Raw genomic sequence first — 16,770 nt, 5'->3', positions numbered from 1 at the left:
TTTTTAAAATAATAGTATATCTTTAAGGTTTTAGTTCTTGGAATTACATACCATGTATTCTAATCTAATCTTCAGTCATAGTTTACACTTATGCCTTTAGTTGTCCCTTATGTTAGAGGGTAAAGTGCATGATGCTATATATTTTAAGGCAAAAAAAAAAAGGTAGAAAAATAGGTGAGTCAGAAAGAAATGGCAAGGGGAAAATGTGAAGTAGGGGGGAGAAAAGAGGATAGAATGAAGAAAAAAGAAGGCTGCTGTTCAGATGTTGGCTCTGCTATTTGATAGTTACCCTTTCCTGGGAAAGTTACATACACCTTATGTACATCAGTTTTCCTATCTTAACTATAGAGATAATTATACACATCTTTCAAAATTTTTATGAAATTACATGAAACATACTTAATGTGCTTTGAAACAGTCCTTGGCTAAGTAAGAACCTAGGTAGAAGCGATTGTTAATATTTATCATATTCTTACTCTGTGGCTCCTGAGTCAGATCTCCTGGATCATGTGCTGGCTTCTTTGCTTTCTAGACTGTGACCCTGGGCAAATCATGTAACCTTTTGTCCTTCAATCTCCACATTTCCAAAATGAGAGAAATGATAGCAGCGTTGTTACAAGCATTAAATAAGATCAGATATGTAAAACTTAGAACAAGGCCTGGCTCACAGGTATTCAATAGATGTTTGCTAACATGATCACTGCTGTAGCTTAAAGGAGCAAGTTCAAACGTGATTAGGAATTCAGAGGTGAAAATGGAGAAAGGAAGAACCTGCATAATTTTTGTTGGAAGGGAAAGGAAAAATAATTCTATTGCAGATTTGCTGTACTATCCACCTAAAACTGTAAGTGAAATCTTATGGTAAGGACAGGATTATGTTTATATTCAAATTCACATAATAAAATTACATATAGAACATGGCATTTTCACATCAAAAGAGGATCTTAAAGGCCATCTGGTCTAGAGCCCCAGCTTTGCCTAAAGTCACACAGTTAGTTAGCGGAAGCTCTAAGGATGGAGGGTGTTATATAACTCCAGATGCACTGCTTGTTTCTACTGCATCATGCTGCCACCATATTAGCTACAATGGAACTTATTCTACAAGGAACACGGGTAAGTTTGAGGCAGAGTAATCATGGGACCAAATGGTTGGCAAAGAGGCACTGAAGTGTTAGTTATGTAGAGTTTCTATCATATTATTTTTAAAGACTATCACCCCTTTCTTTACTTAGTATTAAGAGAATGACTGAAATTATGTGAAGAAAATAGTTACCTGAGGTCTACAACTTCAATTCTTTAACGTTAGTAGGCTGCCTTTCTTCTCTTGATATCAAAAGCTGTTCTGGGCAAGGAGGCCAGTGAAAGCTATGAGGTTACTCTGTCGATATCTTATCACAGACACCTAACAGGCAGGAAAAAAGAGGGTCTAAGCTACTAGCACTGCCAGTAATGTCCACATGTTTGTGATCTGTGAGTGTGAAGCAGAATATCGGGAGTAACTGAAAGACATTGCATGCACTCCAGTAGCATGGGTGATGCTTTTATTCCTAAAGTGTACTGCCAATAAGATTATAACCATAGCTTCAGCTTCTGCTGCATTATTGTCTCATATTCCAATGCCAAATCGTTGAAATGTTATTTTATATTGTGGGCCAATTTGGATATAATTGTACTCTTTTTGACCAATGAACATAGCAGTATTATCAATACATATCAAAGGCATACTTTAAAACTCTAATTAAGTATGCATATAAGTGACTGTAATTGTTTCAAGTATAGCATATATGCCAATATGGGCATAATCATTAGTGTACCAGTTAATGAGTTGTCACAAAGTATAATGACCTTCTCACTATCAAGTAGTATTTGCTAGTTTGAAAATTACATAAATAGTATTATATAATACATACTCTTTTATGACTAGCTTCTTTGACTCAGTATTATGCTTATGAGCTTCATCAGTGTTACTGAGTATAACCATAGTATATTTATTGACTTTGCTATATAGCATCCCATTGTATGACTATACCATTTTATTTAACCATTCTGTTGTTAGCAGACATTAGATTGTATCCAGTTTGGTGGGTATTAGTAATAGTGCTGTTAAGAACATTTTTGTCCATATCTTTTGGTGTATATATACACATATCTGTGGGTACTTAACTAGAAGTGGAACTGCTAGATTACAGGCTATGCATAGGTTCAGCTTTAGCAGATTTTGTAAAACAGTTTTCCAAAAAAAGTTCTTTCAATTTACATTCCCAACAGCAATGTGTAAGGGTTCTATTTCCTCCACATCTTTGTCTGGCTTTTTCGTTTTAGACATTCTCATGAGTGTATAGTGGTGCTTCACTGTGATCTTAGTTTGCATTTCTCTAATGACTAATGAGGTTAAGCATTTTTATTTATTCATTGGATGTTTGGATAGCCTTTGTTATGATGTGCCTGTAAGTCTTTTGCTCATTTTTACATTGGTTTATCAGTTTTTTTCTTTCTGATTTGTAAAAGCTTTTATGTATTATGTAATGAGTCATTTGTTGGATATATAATATACATGCACGCCACACACACACACATTCCCATACACACACACACACACACATTTAATCTCAAATATATTTTCCCACCCTACATCTTGCCTTTTCACTCTCTTAATGGTGTCTAATAGAAATTCATACTTTTAATATAGTTTAATTCACCAATAATTTTCTTTATGGTTAGTGGTTTTATGTCCTATTTAAGAAATATCTGCCTAACTCAACATAATAAAGATATTCCTTATTTTATCTTCTAGAAATTTCCTTGGTTTTTCATTTCACATTCAGATCTGCAGTCATTTAGAATGGATGTTTGTATATGGTGGAGGATAGGCGCAGGTTATAAATTTTGTCAAGATTTGTCAAGATGACAAAGAGAAAGATAAAAGAAGAGAAACTCAGATGATAAGCTTGAAAAAAGTAGAAGAATAAACTTACTTTTTATTTTTTAAAAATAATACACCTGATTTCTTTAGGTAAGTTTTAGGTTTACAAAAATTGATCAGAAGGTACAGTGGTCCTAAATACCCTCTCCCCCCCATAGTTTCCCCTATGCCTTATATCTTGTATTAGTGTGGAACTTTCATTACAACTGATGAACCAATATCTATTCCTTATTAACCAAAGTTCATAGTTTACATTAGGCTTCACTCCTTGTGATGTACATTTGCAAGGGTTATGATAAATATATAAGGCATAACCTTAAGTTTAAAATTCTTTCCCATCTTTTCTGTGAAATAACAAGACATGTGACCAATTTTCAATATGTTCTTGTTACTATCAGAATTCCAAAGTAGCAGTAAAATGAACAGGTATAGTGTTAAATATGAAATCCTTAAATGAGGAACCTTTGACAAAAGAGCTAAAATATTCGGTGAGGACAAAAAGAATGTATTGACCTAGAATAAAAACTGCTTAGTATTTTAGGTCATAGATTTATATCTCTGGCACTAAGGAATCTGGCCCTGTCTTAGAGGTCAGGCAGTTGGCTGTTGCATGCATGACAAAATACTACTGGAAATTCTCTCACAGTACCTGCCAAAGAACAACTAGTAGAATAAAAAGCCACATAAAATCTGGAGGAAGCTTTTGTTATTTTATTGCTAAAAACATGAAGAAGACCCAATAAGCATTAATCTGCCAAAGCAAGACAGAAATTATCATGCCATATGAAATGCCAGTCCATCTGTGCAAATGTTTTTTCCTCTTAACAGAGGCTGTCGATGAAAACTACTATTCGAATCCCTTTTAACCCAAATTCATAAAATTCCATAATTATTTTAGATTGTCAGCCAGATTTTCTATGAGCCAAAACTATTCTTAGCATTTTAACTGATATAAGAATTTACTATTTTGGTACTCGTTTTGTGGCTATCTAAATTGTATCACACATTTACATGTCTTTAAGAATATCTATATTCTGTTCCCAGTCTATTTATGTAATCACATCTTTTGCTTCTCCCTTATACCAATGCTCATCAGCCTTTTTGTTTCCTTCTTTAGGTAAACTAACTAATTAACTTCAAGGGGAGTAACAGTAGTTCTCTAGAGCAGTGATTATCAGTAGGGCTAGGAGAGGACACATTGGACTATGGTAAAACGTCTCCATGAACTGATGATGATTCTGATAGTCCATGAAATCAACCCATACTGTAAACTTAACCAGTTTGTCATTCATTAGCATTACTTGACATGTCCCTTCTCTGTGCTATTGCTTATGCCATACTTTTAATCTATTAAAATTTTATGCCGTCTTCAAGACATCTCTCAAAATCTACTCCTCCATGAAGCATTTTCTGTCTCTTGCAGCAAGTAATAATTTTTGCCCTCTCCAAACACCTTGCATTAACTCATCCAGGCTTCCCTACATAATTGTTTAGGAATCTGACATCTCTCTTCTACCAAGCTGTAAGCTCCCTCAGGAAAAAAAAATCTAAAAATCACATTTCTTCTTGTTATATCCCACAGTATCTTGCCTAATTTCTTGCACATCTAGGTGTCAAGTAAATACATGCTGGGTGAATTTTACCTTATATTGTGCAGGTATCCCTTTCAAAGTAAGTTGAGCTGTCTATATGAAAAAAAAGTAAAAATATCTGGTAATTACAGCAAGGCATAAAGTATATATTTGCACTGAAATCCTTTGAGATAAATTAGAGTGAATTAAATATCAAAATGGGCCTATGGCTATCCATATCACTGCTACTTTCCTCCTTAACTTATAATATCTAGTTTGGAAATTTGAAGATAATCTACAGAAGGACCAGCTAGAGAATCAAATTGATGAAAAGATTAAAGTAACAACCTGGAGAATGTAATTTTGAATACTAAAACTAAAATTGAGTGGATATACAATAATAGCAACGACAACTAGAAAAAATAATAACTGCTGATATTTAGAGCACTTACTGTGGGCCATGTATTGCACTAACACTTCATTTGGTTTTCACCAATAACCCTTAGAACCCTAAAAGATAGGACTGTTTGAGATAGTTATGTACCTCATTTTACAGGTGAGAAAATAGGTGTGGAGAGGTAAGTGTCTTGCCCTACTTACCTTACTACTGGCTTATAAGGAGTAAAACCTAGATTCAAACCTAGTCTGATTCCTAACTCTTAACCATAATTCTCCATTGAAAGTAATTTAGGATGTTCATCCATCCATCCATCCATCCACTCATCCATCCATTCAATACACATTAAGGAGTAGTATGTGTTAGACCCTGTGCTGAATACTAGGAATAAAGAATAAAACACACAGTCTTGACCTTCAAAGAAATTATAGTCCACTGAAAGAGACAGGATTCTTAGGAATACCTTTAGTAAAGTGTTAACTCTTAAAGAAGAAGAAAAAGTTAGGCAAGAAAGAAAGGAAAGTATATTAAAGTCCAAAGAAATCACATATACAAATGCCAGAGGATTAACAGAGTATGTCATGTATGGGGTGCTGCTGGAGCGTAGAGTGAAGGATGGTTGAGAAAGGTAGACAGAGGCTAGATTATGAGAATCAGCTAATTTGCATTTCTATTAAAGAAACTACACTATAAATGTCTGTTTATTAATTAGTAGTATTAATATTTAATTACCAGATCAATACTATTTTATTGCCCAGTAGGTATTTTATTTTATTTTGTTTTATTTTATTTTATTTTATTTTATTTTGAGGCAGGGTCTCACTCTGTCACCCAGGCTGGAGTGTGGTGGTGTGATCTCCACTCACTGCAACCTTCACCTCCTGGGTTCAAGCGATTCTCGTGCCTCAGCCTCCCAAGTAGCTGGGATTGCAGGAATCTGCCATCATGCCTGGCTAATTTTCATTTTTTTTTGGTAGAGATGGGGTTTCACCATGTTGGCCAGGCTGGTCTCAAACTCCTGGTCTCAAGTGATCTGCCTGCCTTGGCCTCCCAGAGTGCCAGGACTATAGGCATGAGCCACCGCACCCGGCCACCCAGTAGTACATTATTGCTCCCTCCTAAGGGCAGGGAGTCCAATATGGAAAGGGTTGAAAGAATGCTAAATGAAAATAGTTTTAGTTCCTTTTGATTTATTTGTCCCAACTCTCATTTTGGAAAAAATAATAAAACAAGAGGAACTTTAAACAAAATCTGATACAAACATTTATTTCTCTTCTCTCCTCTCCTCTCCTCCCCTCTGCTCTCCTCTCTCTTCCTTTCTTTTCTTTTTTTCCTTTCCTTTCTTCTTTTGAGAAGGGGTCTCACTCTGTGGCCCAGGCTGGAGTCCAGTGGCATGATCTCTGCTCACTGCAACCTCCACCTCCCAGGTTCAAGTGATCCTCCTGCCTCAGCCTCCCAAGGAGCTGCGACTACAAGCACACACCACCACATCTGGCTTATTTTTGTATTTTTAGTAGAGACAAGGTTTCACCATACTGGCCAAGCTAGTCTCAAATTCCTGACCTCAAGTGATCCGCCCGCCTAGGCCTCTCAAAATGCTGGGATTACAGGCGTGAGCCACTGCACCTGGCCCAAACACTGAGTTTTCAATGATTCATTATATTTCTAGAAAATTGCTACTACTAATGAAAAATTAATATGTGGTTGTTTTAGCCACAATTTAGTTTGTATAATATAAAACATTGAGTTACTAAAAAAGAAAAACTCAATAGTTTTGTAATTTGTTTTTATATCTAGAGGATGGCCAAAAGCAAGTTATGGTTAGTGAACGGACAGAAGCCTTTACCACTGCTCGAAATTTACTGGCCTCTGGAGCTGATGCTATTGAGAGGATTATGTCTTCATACAAAGAGGTACTTGCATTTCTTATTGTCAATTCAATTAAAATAAAATTTATGAAAATCAAGCAAAATGTCAATTACCAAGTATACTTAGTATTTTGGAAACATATCTTTTCTCTGCCAAAAATTGCTGAGTATAATCAAGATTAAGGGCAGCAACTCCCAAGTGTAATGCTGCTAATATCCTTTGTTTTATAATACTATCAATTGTTACTTCTCATTTTCTCTCTATAGTATGATATCTCTGTTTTCACATTTTAAAGAAACCCTTAGGTATGAACTCTGGAGCCAGAGTGCCTAAATTTTCATTTTATGAATTTACAAATTATGTGACCTTGGGTCAAGTTCGCTAATGCATCTGTGTCTCTGTTTCTTCATCTATAAAATGGGGATAATGATAACACTGACTTGTGGGGTTGTTGTGAGTTGATACATGTAGAATATTTAAAACAGCACATATTAAACACTCAATAAATGTTAGCTAATAACATTTCTTATATATCTTGCAAACTTTTACCTTTCCTTCATTAAATGGGTAATACCTTCTTACCATTCCACATTCTTCCTGCAGAGTTTGGGTCTTCCTGTTTTGTGTCCATCTCAGTGTATGTCTGATGTTTTACCACATTGTAACTGTCTATATTGCCTGCATCACGCCATTTAGCTCCTTGAAGCAGGAACTGACTTATTCGTCTTTACATTTCTAATATCCATTTTCGTACTTGGAATACTGTATGTGGTTAATACATATTTGTTGACAAAATAGTAATAAAACCTGCAGATACCACAGGGCTAAGGTTAAAATTACTTAATTTAATTCAGATATTACACAATGTTCCCATAAAAGTTATTCTCACTACCAGTTACTCTTATGGCTATCATATCAATATAAATTCTAGAGCATCATTATAAATTTAGCTGCATATTAAGTCAGCCTTGAATAAACTATACAAAAGAGTTACAAAGGGCTAGCAAGCAACTCAATTTTTTTAAAAAAGTTCAAATAATAATTTTGATAAACTGGAGACAGTCTTTGGGATAGATTTGTTGATGTAATAAATTACTTAAAATTAAATGACAAATCAAAATTTTATTTATCTCACATTAAAATATTGCGCTATCTAGGTTAGAGAAATGATATCAATTAGTTTTTCTAAACTGTCTCCAACTCAACAGATGATTGCATTTTGCTTTATTTTGCCTGAATTTACTTTTAATCATAAAATGTTCACTTCTAAAAATTCTTGTACTGCTGTGACGGCGCGTGAAAGCACCCACCACGCCTTCTCTGCTAGCACCAGAGGGACCAAGTTTCCTTTGTAGAGTTAGGGTTCTAAGACAAATTCCCTGCCTTGTACCCCAGAGTAATTTGTCTACCAGCACATTCTTAGTTTTTGTCAGACACTTCCTGCCGTCTTCACACTCCATCCTGGTCCACTGACTCATTGCCTCCTGCCTTTCTTGAATTGACTTCTACTTGTGGTTTTGGAATTTTTTCTACGCAAATATTTATATTTGCCCAGGTTTCACTTGAATCCATATTTTGTTAATCTTTAAATTTGTTTTCCTCTACTTGGCAACTCAAGAGGTTCTTCTAGATAACATTAGAAATTATCACTTAAATAGCTATAACATTAACATATAGAAATGAAATAATAGTGTAATTACAGATCTCTCAGTAGAGATGTGTTGTAGAAGGCTTTTAATAATAATACCTACTCATTTACTGCTTATGTTTTGCATACACAGAAATTTTACACAAATGTCAGCATTGTTGTATTTTTCCGCAATTTATTAAGAAACATTTATTTCTGAGATGCCTTGCTTATTCTTGTGCATTCTTGTGCAAGAACTATCTTTAGTTCTTGTGTATTCTTTTTTATTGAGAAACATGTTCTTGATAGGAGATGAGTCACCTTTCACAGTACCCTGATAGCAAGGTGTTCTCTTAATAGAAAAACAGCAGGAGGTTAACCAAAATGAACAGCTGACAGAATAGGAACAAGGCACCATTCCATTGAGCTTTGTGGACTAAAGTAGAGATTTAGCTCATCTTACCTAGAAAAAAATAATATATTTAATGTTTTTCTTTGGGCATATAAATCATGTTTGGCTTCAAAAGAAGCTGGATTGTAGGAATTATACTGACAAGGATTTGAAGCTTTTCATTGAGCTTGCTCTCAATATTGGTATCCTGCCAAATATAGGAATTTTGACAATCAATTTGGCTTGGAAACATTCATTTCATAATAGGACAAAAAGGTACTTTTCTCCTACTTAAGACCTTCTGTTTTAAATAGAAAAAAGATACCAAAAATAAAAGATTGTAATTTCACTGAATGACCTTAAGCTTTCCACAAAATTTAATAATTTATCGGAAATGAATTTCATCATGTAAACAGAGGTCAAATCAGAAATTTGACTGAAAGATCCTTAAGTCTCATTAATATTCTGAAATCTGTATATTTTATAATTTCAATCAAACACATTATTGTGTTATAGTGCTCTTTTGTACTGTCATGTGTCTTAGTTTTCAGATGTATTATATATATCTCATATATAATACAATAGGATCTTTAACACTAAGTCAAGAAGCTTATCTGATTACATATTTATTTAAAATCTTGTCTTGGGTATAGTAACTCTATTTTATATCTCTGCATTGCTTTTAGGTCACTGAATTAGCAGGCTACACTGCTCGAGTGTACAATATGTTTTGGGTCTTTGATGAAGTAAAAAGAGGCATTTATAAGAGAACTGCTGTCATTCAAGAGTCTGAAAGCCATAGCAAGAATGGAGCTAATGTAGAAATACCTCTCAGTGACACATTGGCAATTAAAGGTATTAAACTCAAGTACTTTTATATTTTGCTATATTTAAGTGTTTATCAACAGAACCAAAGTTTAAGAAGGTAGCTTTTAGTAGTTACAAAGTACCAACATTTAAATAACCAACATTATTTAAACAGCAATCCCTAATATTAGTATTGCAATTCGAGGGGTAGTGACTAACATTACCACAAAAACACAGTGTTATGCTACTTTTGTTTAGGACACAATTTTCCAAATTATTTTTGGAAACTGCACATATGGCATAATGAATTGTTTGCTTTTAAAATTCATCTAACAAATAGAATTCGAGCTAATGTCATGTTGTTCTTCATTATACTGTTTCTAAACTTAAATTTGGTTACATATTTTTTTAAATTGCATTATTCTATGTCTTATTTCACTTTTCTGCAGCACTGTGGGGTTTTTTTTCTATAGGAAATATTAATTTAGGGAAATAGAGTAGTTGTAAAAATTAAGGCTGGGTTATTTCAGATTGTATAGCTTTGCTATTGTAATGATGTTGACATTCAATTATTATAAAATGTTTCTCAGAAAGATTTTCCAAGTAGATGTGTCAATATGTACAAATTTGCATTACATTAAACTTTGCTTCAGGTCTGGATATCCATATTTACATTTGTTTCTGTGATTTGTTACTGTGAATTATCTTTATAATTGAAATTACCTGTTATACTGCATAATAATTTAAGTTATTTAATCAGAAACCCATGATAATGTTTGTATCTTACACTTTTTCTTAATTACAGGAAAAGTTATTGATGTGGATCATGGAATTATTTGTGAAAATGTTCCCATAATTACACCAGCAGGAGAAGTGGTGGCTTCCAGGCTAAACTTCAAAGTAAGATGATATTCAAGAATCTTCTGATTGTTGCCATCACACTAATACAAAACAACTCAGAATTCATGTACCTTATGTTAAATACTTGGAGGAGCATTTGGAAAGGGGAAATCAAGAAAGGTATGCACAGTGGCTCAATTACAGAAGCAGTTATTCCTCAGAAAGCAGAGATAAAAGAGAAATTTGATTTCTACTGCTTTATTGCCAGGTTGAAAATCAAAATTATAGTGTACAAGGTAATTTTGGGGAACAATAGGAAATTTTGTCAGAAATTTGTACCTGGAAATAACTTTTAATTTTTTGCCTTATAGAAATTATTTTTTAAAAAGCCAATACTGTAATATATTTACTAAAATATGAATAGCGGTCATTAGCAAGTTTAATTTTGTCAATATACATTCTGTGACTTAAATTTTTAAAATAATTACATGTACTAATGTACTAATATAAAATAATCAGAAGATTTATGGATTGGAATTTAGTTTTAATTCTGTTGACAATAATTTGTTATTTAACATCTTACGTATTAATTACAAAAATTAAAAAGTAAAAGTATCTAATAAACCTGAGTCTCTGACTTAAGGCATTATAAAATTCAAACACACATTCTGGGATTCAAGCACAAAATAATTTGCTGACATAATATAGCAAGTTGAGCTTAGTTCAAACAAAGAAATGATTTGACTTGATAAAAGAATTACAAACATGATAACACATATGCTAATTAATGATTTTAGTATGGACTTTAGTCAAGGTTTAATTATCAAAGATGTATTTGCAAATATTTTGGGTTACTGAGAGTTGAAAGAAGAGGATGAGTAGCATTGAACAGGGTAAAATCCTGTGTTAGTAAATTTAAAGAAATTGTATGTTTAGCTGCAATTTGGTCAGATTTTTTTTTCCATGTATAGACCTATAGGATGATCTAATTACTAGGATCTGACCACAAGCACCAATTAGGTACTCATGGCATACACAGAGTATTTAACTATTTATTAATGGTTTCACAATTTATAATTTATGATTTTATAGAGAGGGTTTTTTGGTCTGGATACATTTTATAATAACGACTCTTGTTGCTCTATTTATTTAATAAATAGTGTACACGTCTTGAGCTTTGCTTACTAACTACATTAGTGTGGGCATATCACACTCTTTCTGCAGAAAAATTTAGAGCCATTTCTTTTACATAGAATAAACTAAACTAAAAATACTCAATCTGGTGAAAGTATCTTAGAAGGTCTGAAGTTGTACAAAGATATGCATTAGTAAAGTACACTTTCTTCATAATTATTTATTTCCAACTCAGACAGAGAATTATATTTAAACTCTCAGTTCCCTAAAATATAATAGGAAGTTCTGTTTCCTCTGCATAGATTGAAAAATAAGTTTCTAGAGGAAAGGATCTCATACCTTTGTTAGCCTGCAGGATTAAAAAACCATTTGCAGGCCGGGAGTGGTGGCTCACGACTGTAATCTCAGCGCTTTGAGAGGCTGAGGCGGGCAGATCACCTGAGGTCAGGAGTTCGAGACCAGCCTGGCCAATATGGAGAAACCCTGTCTCTACTAAAAAATACAAAAATTAGCCGGCATTGTGGCGGGCACCTGTAATCCCAGTTACTCGGGAGTCTAAGGCACAAGAATCGCTTGAACCCAGGAAGCAGAGGTTGTAGTGAGCCAAGATCATGCTACTGCACTCCAACCTGAGATAGAATAAGACTCAGTATAAAAAAAAATAAATTAATTAATTAATTAATAAAATTTTAAAAAAATTAAAAATTATTTGCAGAAGAAAAGTTAGTGTGAGACAGAAAGAATTCTAAGCATCAGAGAACTTTATGCTGAGAAAAATATTAATATTAATGTAGAAAGTCTCCAATTACCCCCAAAATGTGTTAAATTTCTGAGAATTCCTAATAGAGAATGGCCCTATTAAAACATTTTGCCAATGTGCTTTTCACCATGATATATACGTTTTTTAAAAAAATCATTTGGAAAATATTTATGCTTCTACACAATTAAACCCTTAGCCTTTTCTCTATTGAAAGAGTACAGGCAGATAACAAATTAATTTTTTCTAGCTTCTTCCTGGGATTTTCTTGGTATGCTAGCAATATAATAATACTCTCATCTCTGAGGTCCAGTATGATGTATTCTACATTATTGATATTTGAATATTGGTGTCCTTTCTATATAAAGCTAGATCTACAGACATCCTGTAAATTTCTGATACTTATTTTTTGGGTATCACCGATTATAAAATTTCATTTGCTCTTGGTAGAAGTAGACAAAAATTTTAAATGGTGTTTCTATTGCTTGTTCTTCACAATACCCTTTAAATACCATATTAAGACAACTTCTTCATCCTATTGTGTGGAATGGGAACTCATGAAATTTAACAGTTTAAATGTCAATAATAGGATAGAAAATAAAGGGAAGTATCCAATAGATAATAAATAAATAACTTGCTTTATTTATGAATATTATATATATATTATTCACATATATGTAATATTCTATGTGTGTGTGTGTGTATGTTTTAATTCATCCCTAGACATGAGACTAAAATACAATCCTATTGCTTTCCTCTATCCTTGGTTTGTTAAACATATTTTCTCTATCTGTGAATAAAGCAGAATTTGAATCATCTTCTCTCTCTGATTATGGGCTTTTGTGATTTTTGTAGCATTTCAGACTGCTGAAGTGTAAAATTAAACAACCCAGCTGACTCCTTGGATAACTGTGCTTTGTAGCTATTAACTGCAGTTAATTTTCAGTTGTATTTGAATTCAATGTAAATTTAATCCAATATTAATATCAAAATATAATGTGATATATTTTTACTTAAATTTTTATGATTTGTCTTATTTCCCAGGCAGTTGTTTTTCTCTATGTGTATGTGGTATCCGATAACAAATTACAATTTTGGAAAGCCAGTGCCCATTTCAAGAAGATCCATTTTCTTTGGAATTGAATTATTTTATGATGCTTTTAGCTTCAGAGAATAGTCAAAAGCCAAACTTGTTCTCAACCCTGAAATACTTTTCCTTGATCTCTTGCCCATTCTAGGTTATCAGGTGTTTGAACATTTTTAAAAAATAATTTACTTTTAGGTGCTGCCAAAATAAATCACTTTAAACTATTGCAGTTTGTAATTTTATTTCTTACTTTAGGTGGAAGAAGGAATGCATCTTTTGATAACTGGTCCCAATGGTTGTGGGAAAAGTTCTCTCTTCAGAATTCTAAGTGGGCTCTGGCCTGTGTATCAAGGAGTCCTCTATAAACCACCTCCTCAACATATGTTTTATATTCCACAAAGGTAGGTATATCTTTTTATATTACAAGAAACAATTTCCTTTTGCTCTTGAATTGTCTTGATTCCTCAAGCTCCTCAGTTTATATATCTTTAAGAATGTTTTTATTAAGAGAAACTATTAAGGAAATAAAAATTCACTTCACCCAAAATATTTTATTACTGCTTTGATTGTAATACTCACCAGGACAATACCACTTCTTTTCATTTTCACATCAGTCTAGATGGAATAAATACTCAAAGACTGCAGATGTTAGTCTCAAGGAATAACAAGCAGGCTGTTCCAGAGAATGATTAGATTGCCTGAGATGTCAGATTATCTCTTCTCACAGAAAAAAATAACACCTGGATAAGTATACAGCTCTCTCCATCAAGCTGCATACATTCATATATTCTAAAATTGTTCATTTATATTTGAGACTCCACAAAATAGACTTTACAATTATGCTATATGATTAATGATTTGTAACTTTCTTAAGTAAACTTTTTTACTGTAAGAATATCATGTAAACATAGAAAAAGAACATTATTTCTTCAGAGCTCTTTAGCTATCGTCTTCCCTGAGAACAATTAGAAATGTCTAAAATTCAAAGGTATACACTAAGAATTAGTAATATTCATTGTGGATCAGAGAAGGTGAAGTCTGAAGAACTTCCTCATGTTAATTGGACCCAGTAATTTTTCCATCTGTCATCATCCTGGATACATAGACATCCCATAAAGCACTCCTACTATGTCAGAGGACTGTTTTGTGGAATCTAACAGGCGCCTAGGCTGGAAGTATAGTACAAGCACAAACATAAAAGTCACATCAAGTATGGTGCTCTCATATGTCTCTTTTGTCCCTTTGCCTTTGCCTGGATGTACTGTACAATCCTGTCTACTGGCCTAATTTTTAGACCAGACATAGTAGTTAGGCAGATGAGGTTTTGTGGGTTTTTTTCTTTAAAGTAAGACCTATGGTGGTAGTAGGAAGCTGCCTGGAATATAGGAGAATGAAGAACTGCATTGGCTGAAAATGCTGGACATGAGCAATGACATAGATATTTGTGTTTAACACAAAATAGATAACATTTTGTGACACCAGAAGCATTGTCCCTTTCTGTCTATGCTTTCAATTCCTTTGGGAAACATTCTGATTCTGAAAGCTAAATTATACTGCCAAAAGTTTCTGTTTTAGACATTAATGTGTTTAGTACGTTGATTTTACTTTTTTATTTAGGTTAGAAGGCATAGAATTACGAAGAAAATTTTCTTTTTTATTTTATTTTATTTTTTTATTACTATACTTTAGGTTTTAGGGTACATGTGCACAATATGCAGGTTTGTTACATATATATCCATGTGCCATGTTGGTTTGCTGCACCCATTAACTCGTCATTTAGCATTGGGTATATCTCCTAATGCTATCCCTCCTCCCTCCCCCCACCCCACAACAGTTCCCGGAGTGACGAAGAAAATTTTCTATTATATCATAGAATTCAATTCTCTTGATGCAAGTAAAATCACATAAATAAATTTTATATTTTTAGCTACAGTTGTTGAATATAACTTCGACCTGAACAATATAGAACATTTCCAGGGAATAAGAAAGTGAAGAAATTCTAGCCTTTGCCTGCAGAGATACTTGACTATGTTACTTTGCAACAAACTAAAATCACTAGGAAACTTTTTCTTAGTTAAGAAATTTACTGTTGCCTAAGCAAAAAAACCAACTGCAATCTAGTTAAGGAGAAAAATAGCAATGAGAACTCTATTTTTCAGGCTAAAATGTATTTTAATAATTACTGTTAAAAGTCATTTACCTTGATTATATGGCTTTTAGAAACATGAACATTTGGGTATGTGTTAGAAGTTTTATAGGACCATTATCCTTGCAAAAACCATAGAATTTATTTAAATGCATATGTAAACTGAGAGTCTAAATGTAGTGTTTCTTACATTCTAAAATCTTCTGATTTTTTCGAGTGAATTTAAAAAATAATCTTACATGTTTTTATGATGTAAAAGAAAGCTGCTATGCGATCTATTTCAAAATACTTGTTGGTAGGTAACTGCCTTATGATATTCTCATTAGTAAATATAATCCGGCTTGGTGGGGTGGCTCACGCCTGGAATCCCAGCACTTTGGGAGGCTGAGGCGGGTGGATCACCTGAGGTCAGGAGTTCAAGACCAGCCTGACCAACATGGAGAAACCCTGTCTCTACTAAGAATACAAAATTAGCCGGGTATGGTGGTGCATGCCTGTAATCCCAGCTACTCAAGAGGCTGAGGAAGGAGAATCGCTTGAACCTGGAGGCGGAGGTCGTGGTAAGCTGAGATCATGCCATTGCACTCCAGCCCGGGCAACAAGAGCAAAACTCCACCTCAAAAAATGTATATATAATCTAATTTATTGTATTAATTCATAATAATCAAATATAAGTTAACTACTAGTTTAGCAGCAAAAAATATGAAATTTCAATATAGAATTGACACTTATGTATGAACTTCACAAGTCATAAAACAGAGCTTTACAATAATCCCCCTGTATTCACTTTTTGTGATTGAAAGACTTCTGGGTAGAGGATGAATCTCTTTATGGATTGATCAGAATGTACATTAATTGTTACTTGCATGGGAGAAAAATAGAGTATATTTTGTAAAAGTGGATTTATAACGATGTCATGTAGTATACAGAAGAAAGAAGTGAACCACTAAGGAAAAATTATAATTAACTATATTAGGCCTTTTTTTTTAACCAAATCTTCACAAAGAATGCTGCTATAGCTCAGTTCATAAGCTTGGAAAGCTGAATTCCTAATAAATTATGAAACCACCTCAATGTTTTCCCAGCTAGTGTTATCTAGTACTTTAGCAGTGTTAATAATGAGAACCAGATAAAAGAAAATCTCGGCTTCAGTTCAAGAATACACAAACAAAAATGTTGGTAGATAAATTGGTTTCAGAACAGCTTCCCTTTATCCTATCT

At 33.5% G+C, this 16,770-nt stretch overlaps 1 protein-coding gene across 7 annotated transcripts in view; it reads left to right on the top strand.

Annotated features, from left to right (window-relative positions):
- Positions 1 to 16,770, top strand: part of ABCD2 (ATP binding cassette subfamily D member 2) — a 146,072-nt gene that overhangs the window by 5,217 nt on the left and 124,085 nt on the right. For 6 of the 7 annotated variants that reach the window (XR_009209311.1, XM_058426374.1, XM_032173706.2 and 3 more), the window contains exons 3-6: positions 6,689 to 6,804; positions 9,465 to 9,633; positions 10,391 to 10,485; positions 13,659 to 13,804. Coding sequence is in view for 6 of the 7 variants with exons in the window: in XM_058426374.1 (XP_058282357.1) it covers positions 6,689 to 6,804; positions 9,465 to 9,633; positions 10,391 to 10,485; positions 13,659 to 13,804 (526 nt within the window). In the remaining variant the exon portion in view is untranslated. Of the gene's footprint in view, positions 1 to 798; positions 1,114 to 6,688; positions 6,805 to 9,464; positions 9,634 to 10,390; positions 10,486 to 13,658; positions 13,805 to 16,770 lie in introns of those variants that run through there. The other variant, XM_058426377.1, reaches the window with a different exon arrangement.

Source organism: Hylobates moloch, unplaced genomic scaffold (genome assembly GCF_009828535.3).
Source record: "Hylobates moloch isolate HMO894 unplaced genomic scaffold, HMol_V3 SCAFFOLD_13, whole genome shotgun sequence".
Classification (NCBI taxonomy): Eukaryota; Metazoa; Chordata; class Mammalia; order Primates; family Hylobatidae; genus Hylobates; species Hylobates moloch.
This window is presented reverse-complemented; position numbering and strand designations above follow the sequence as displayed.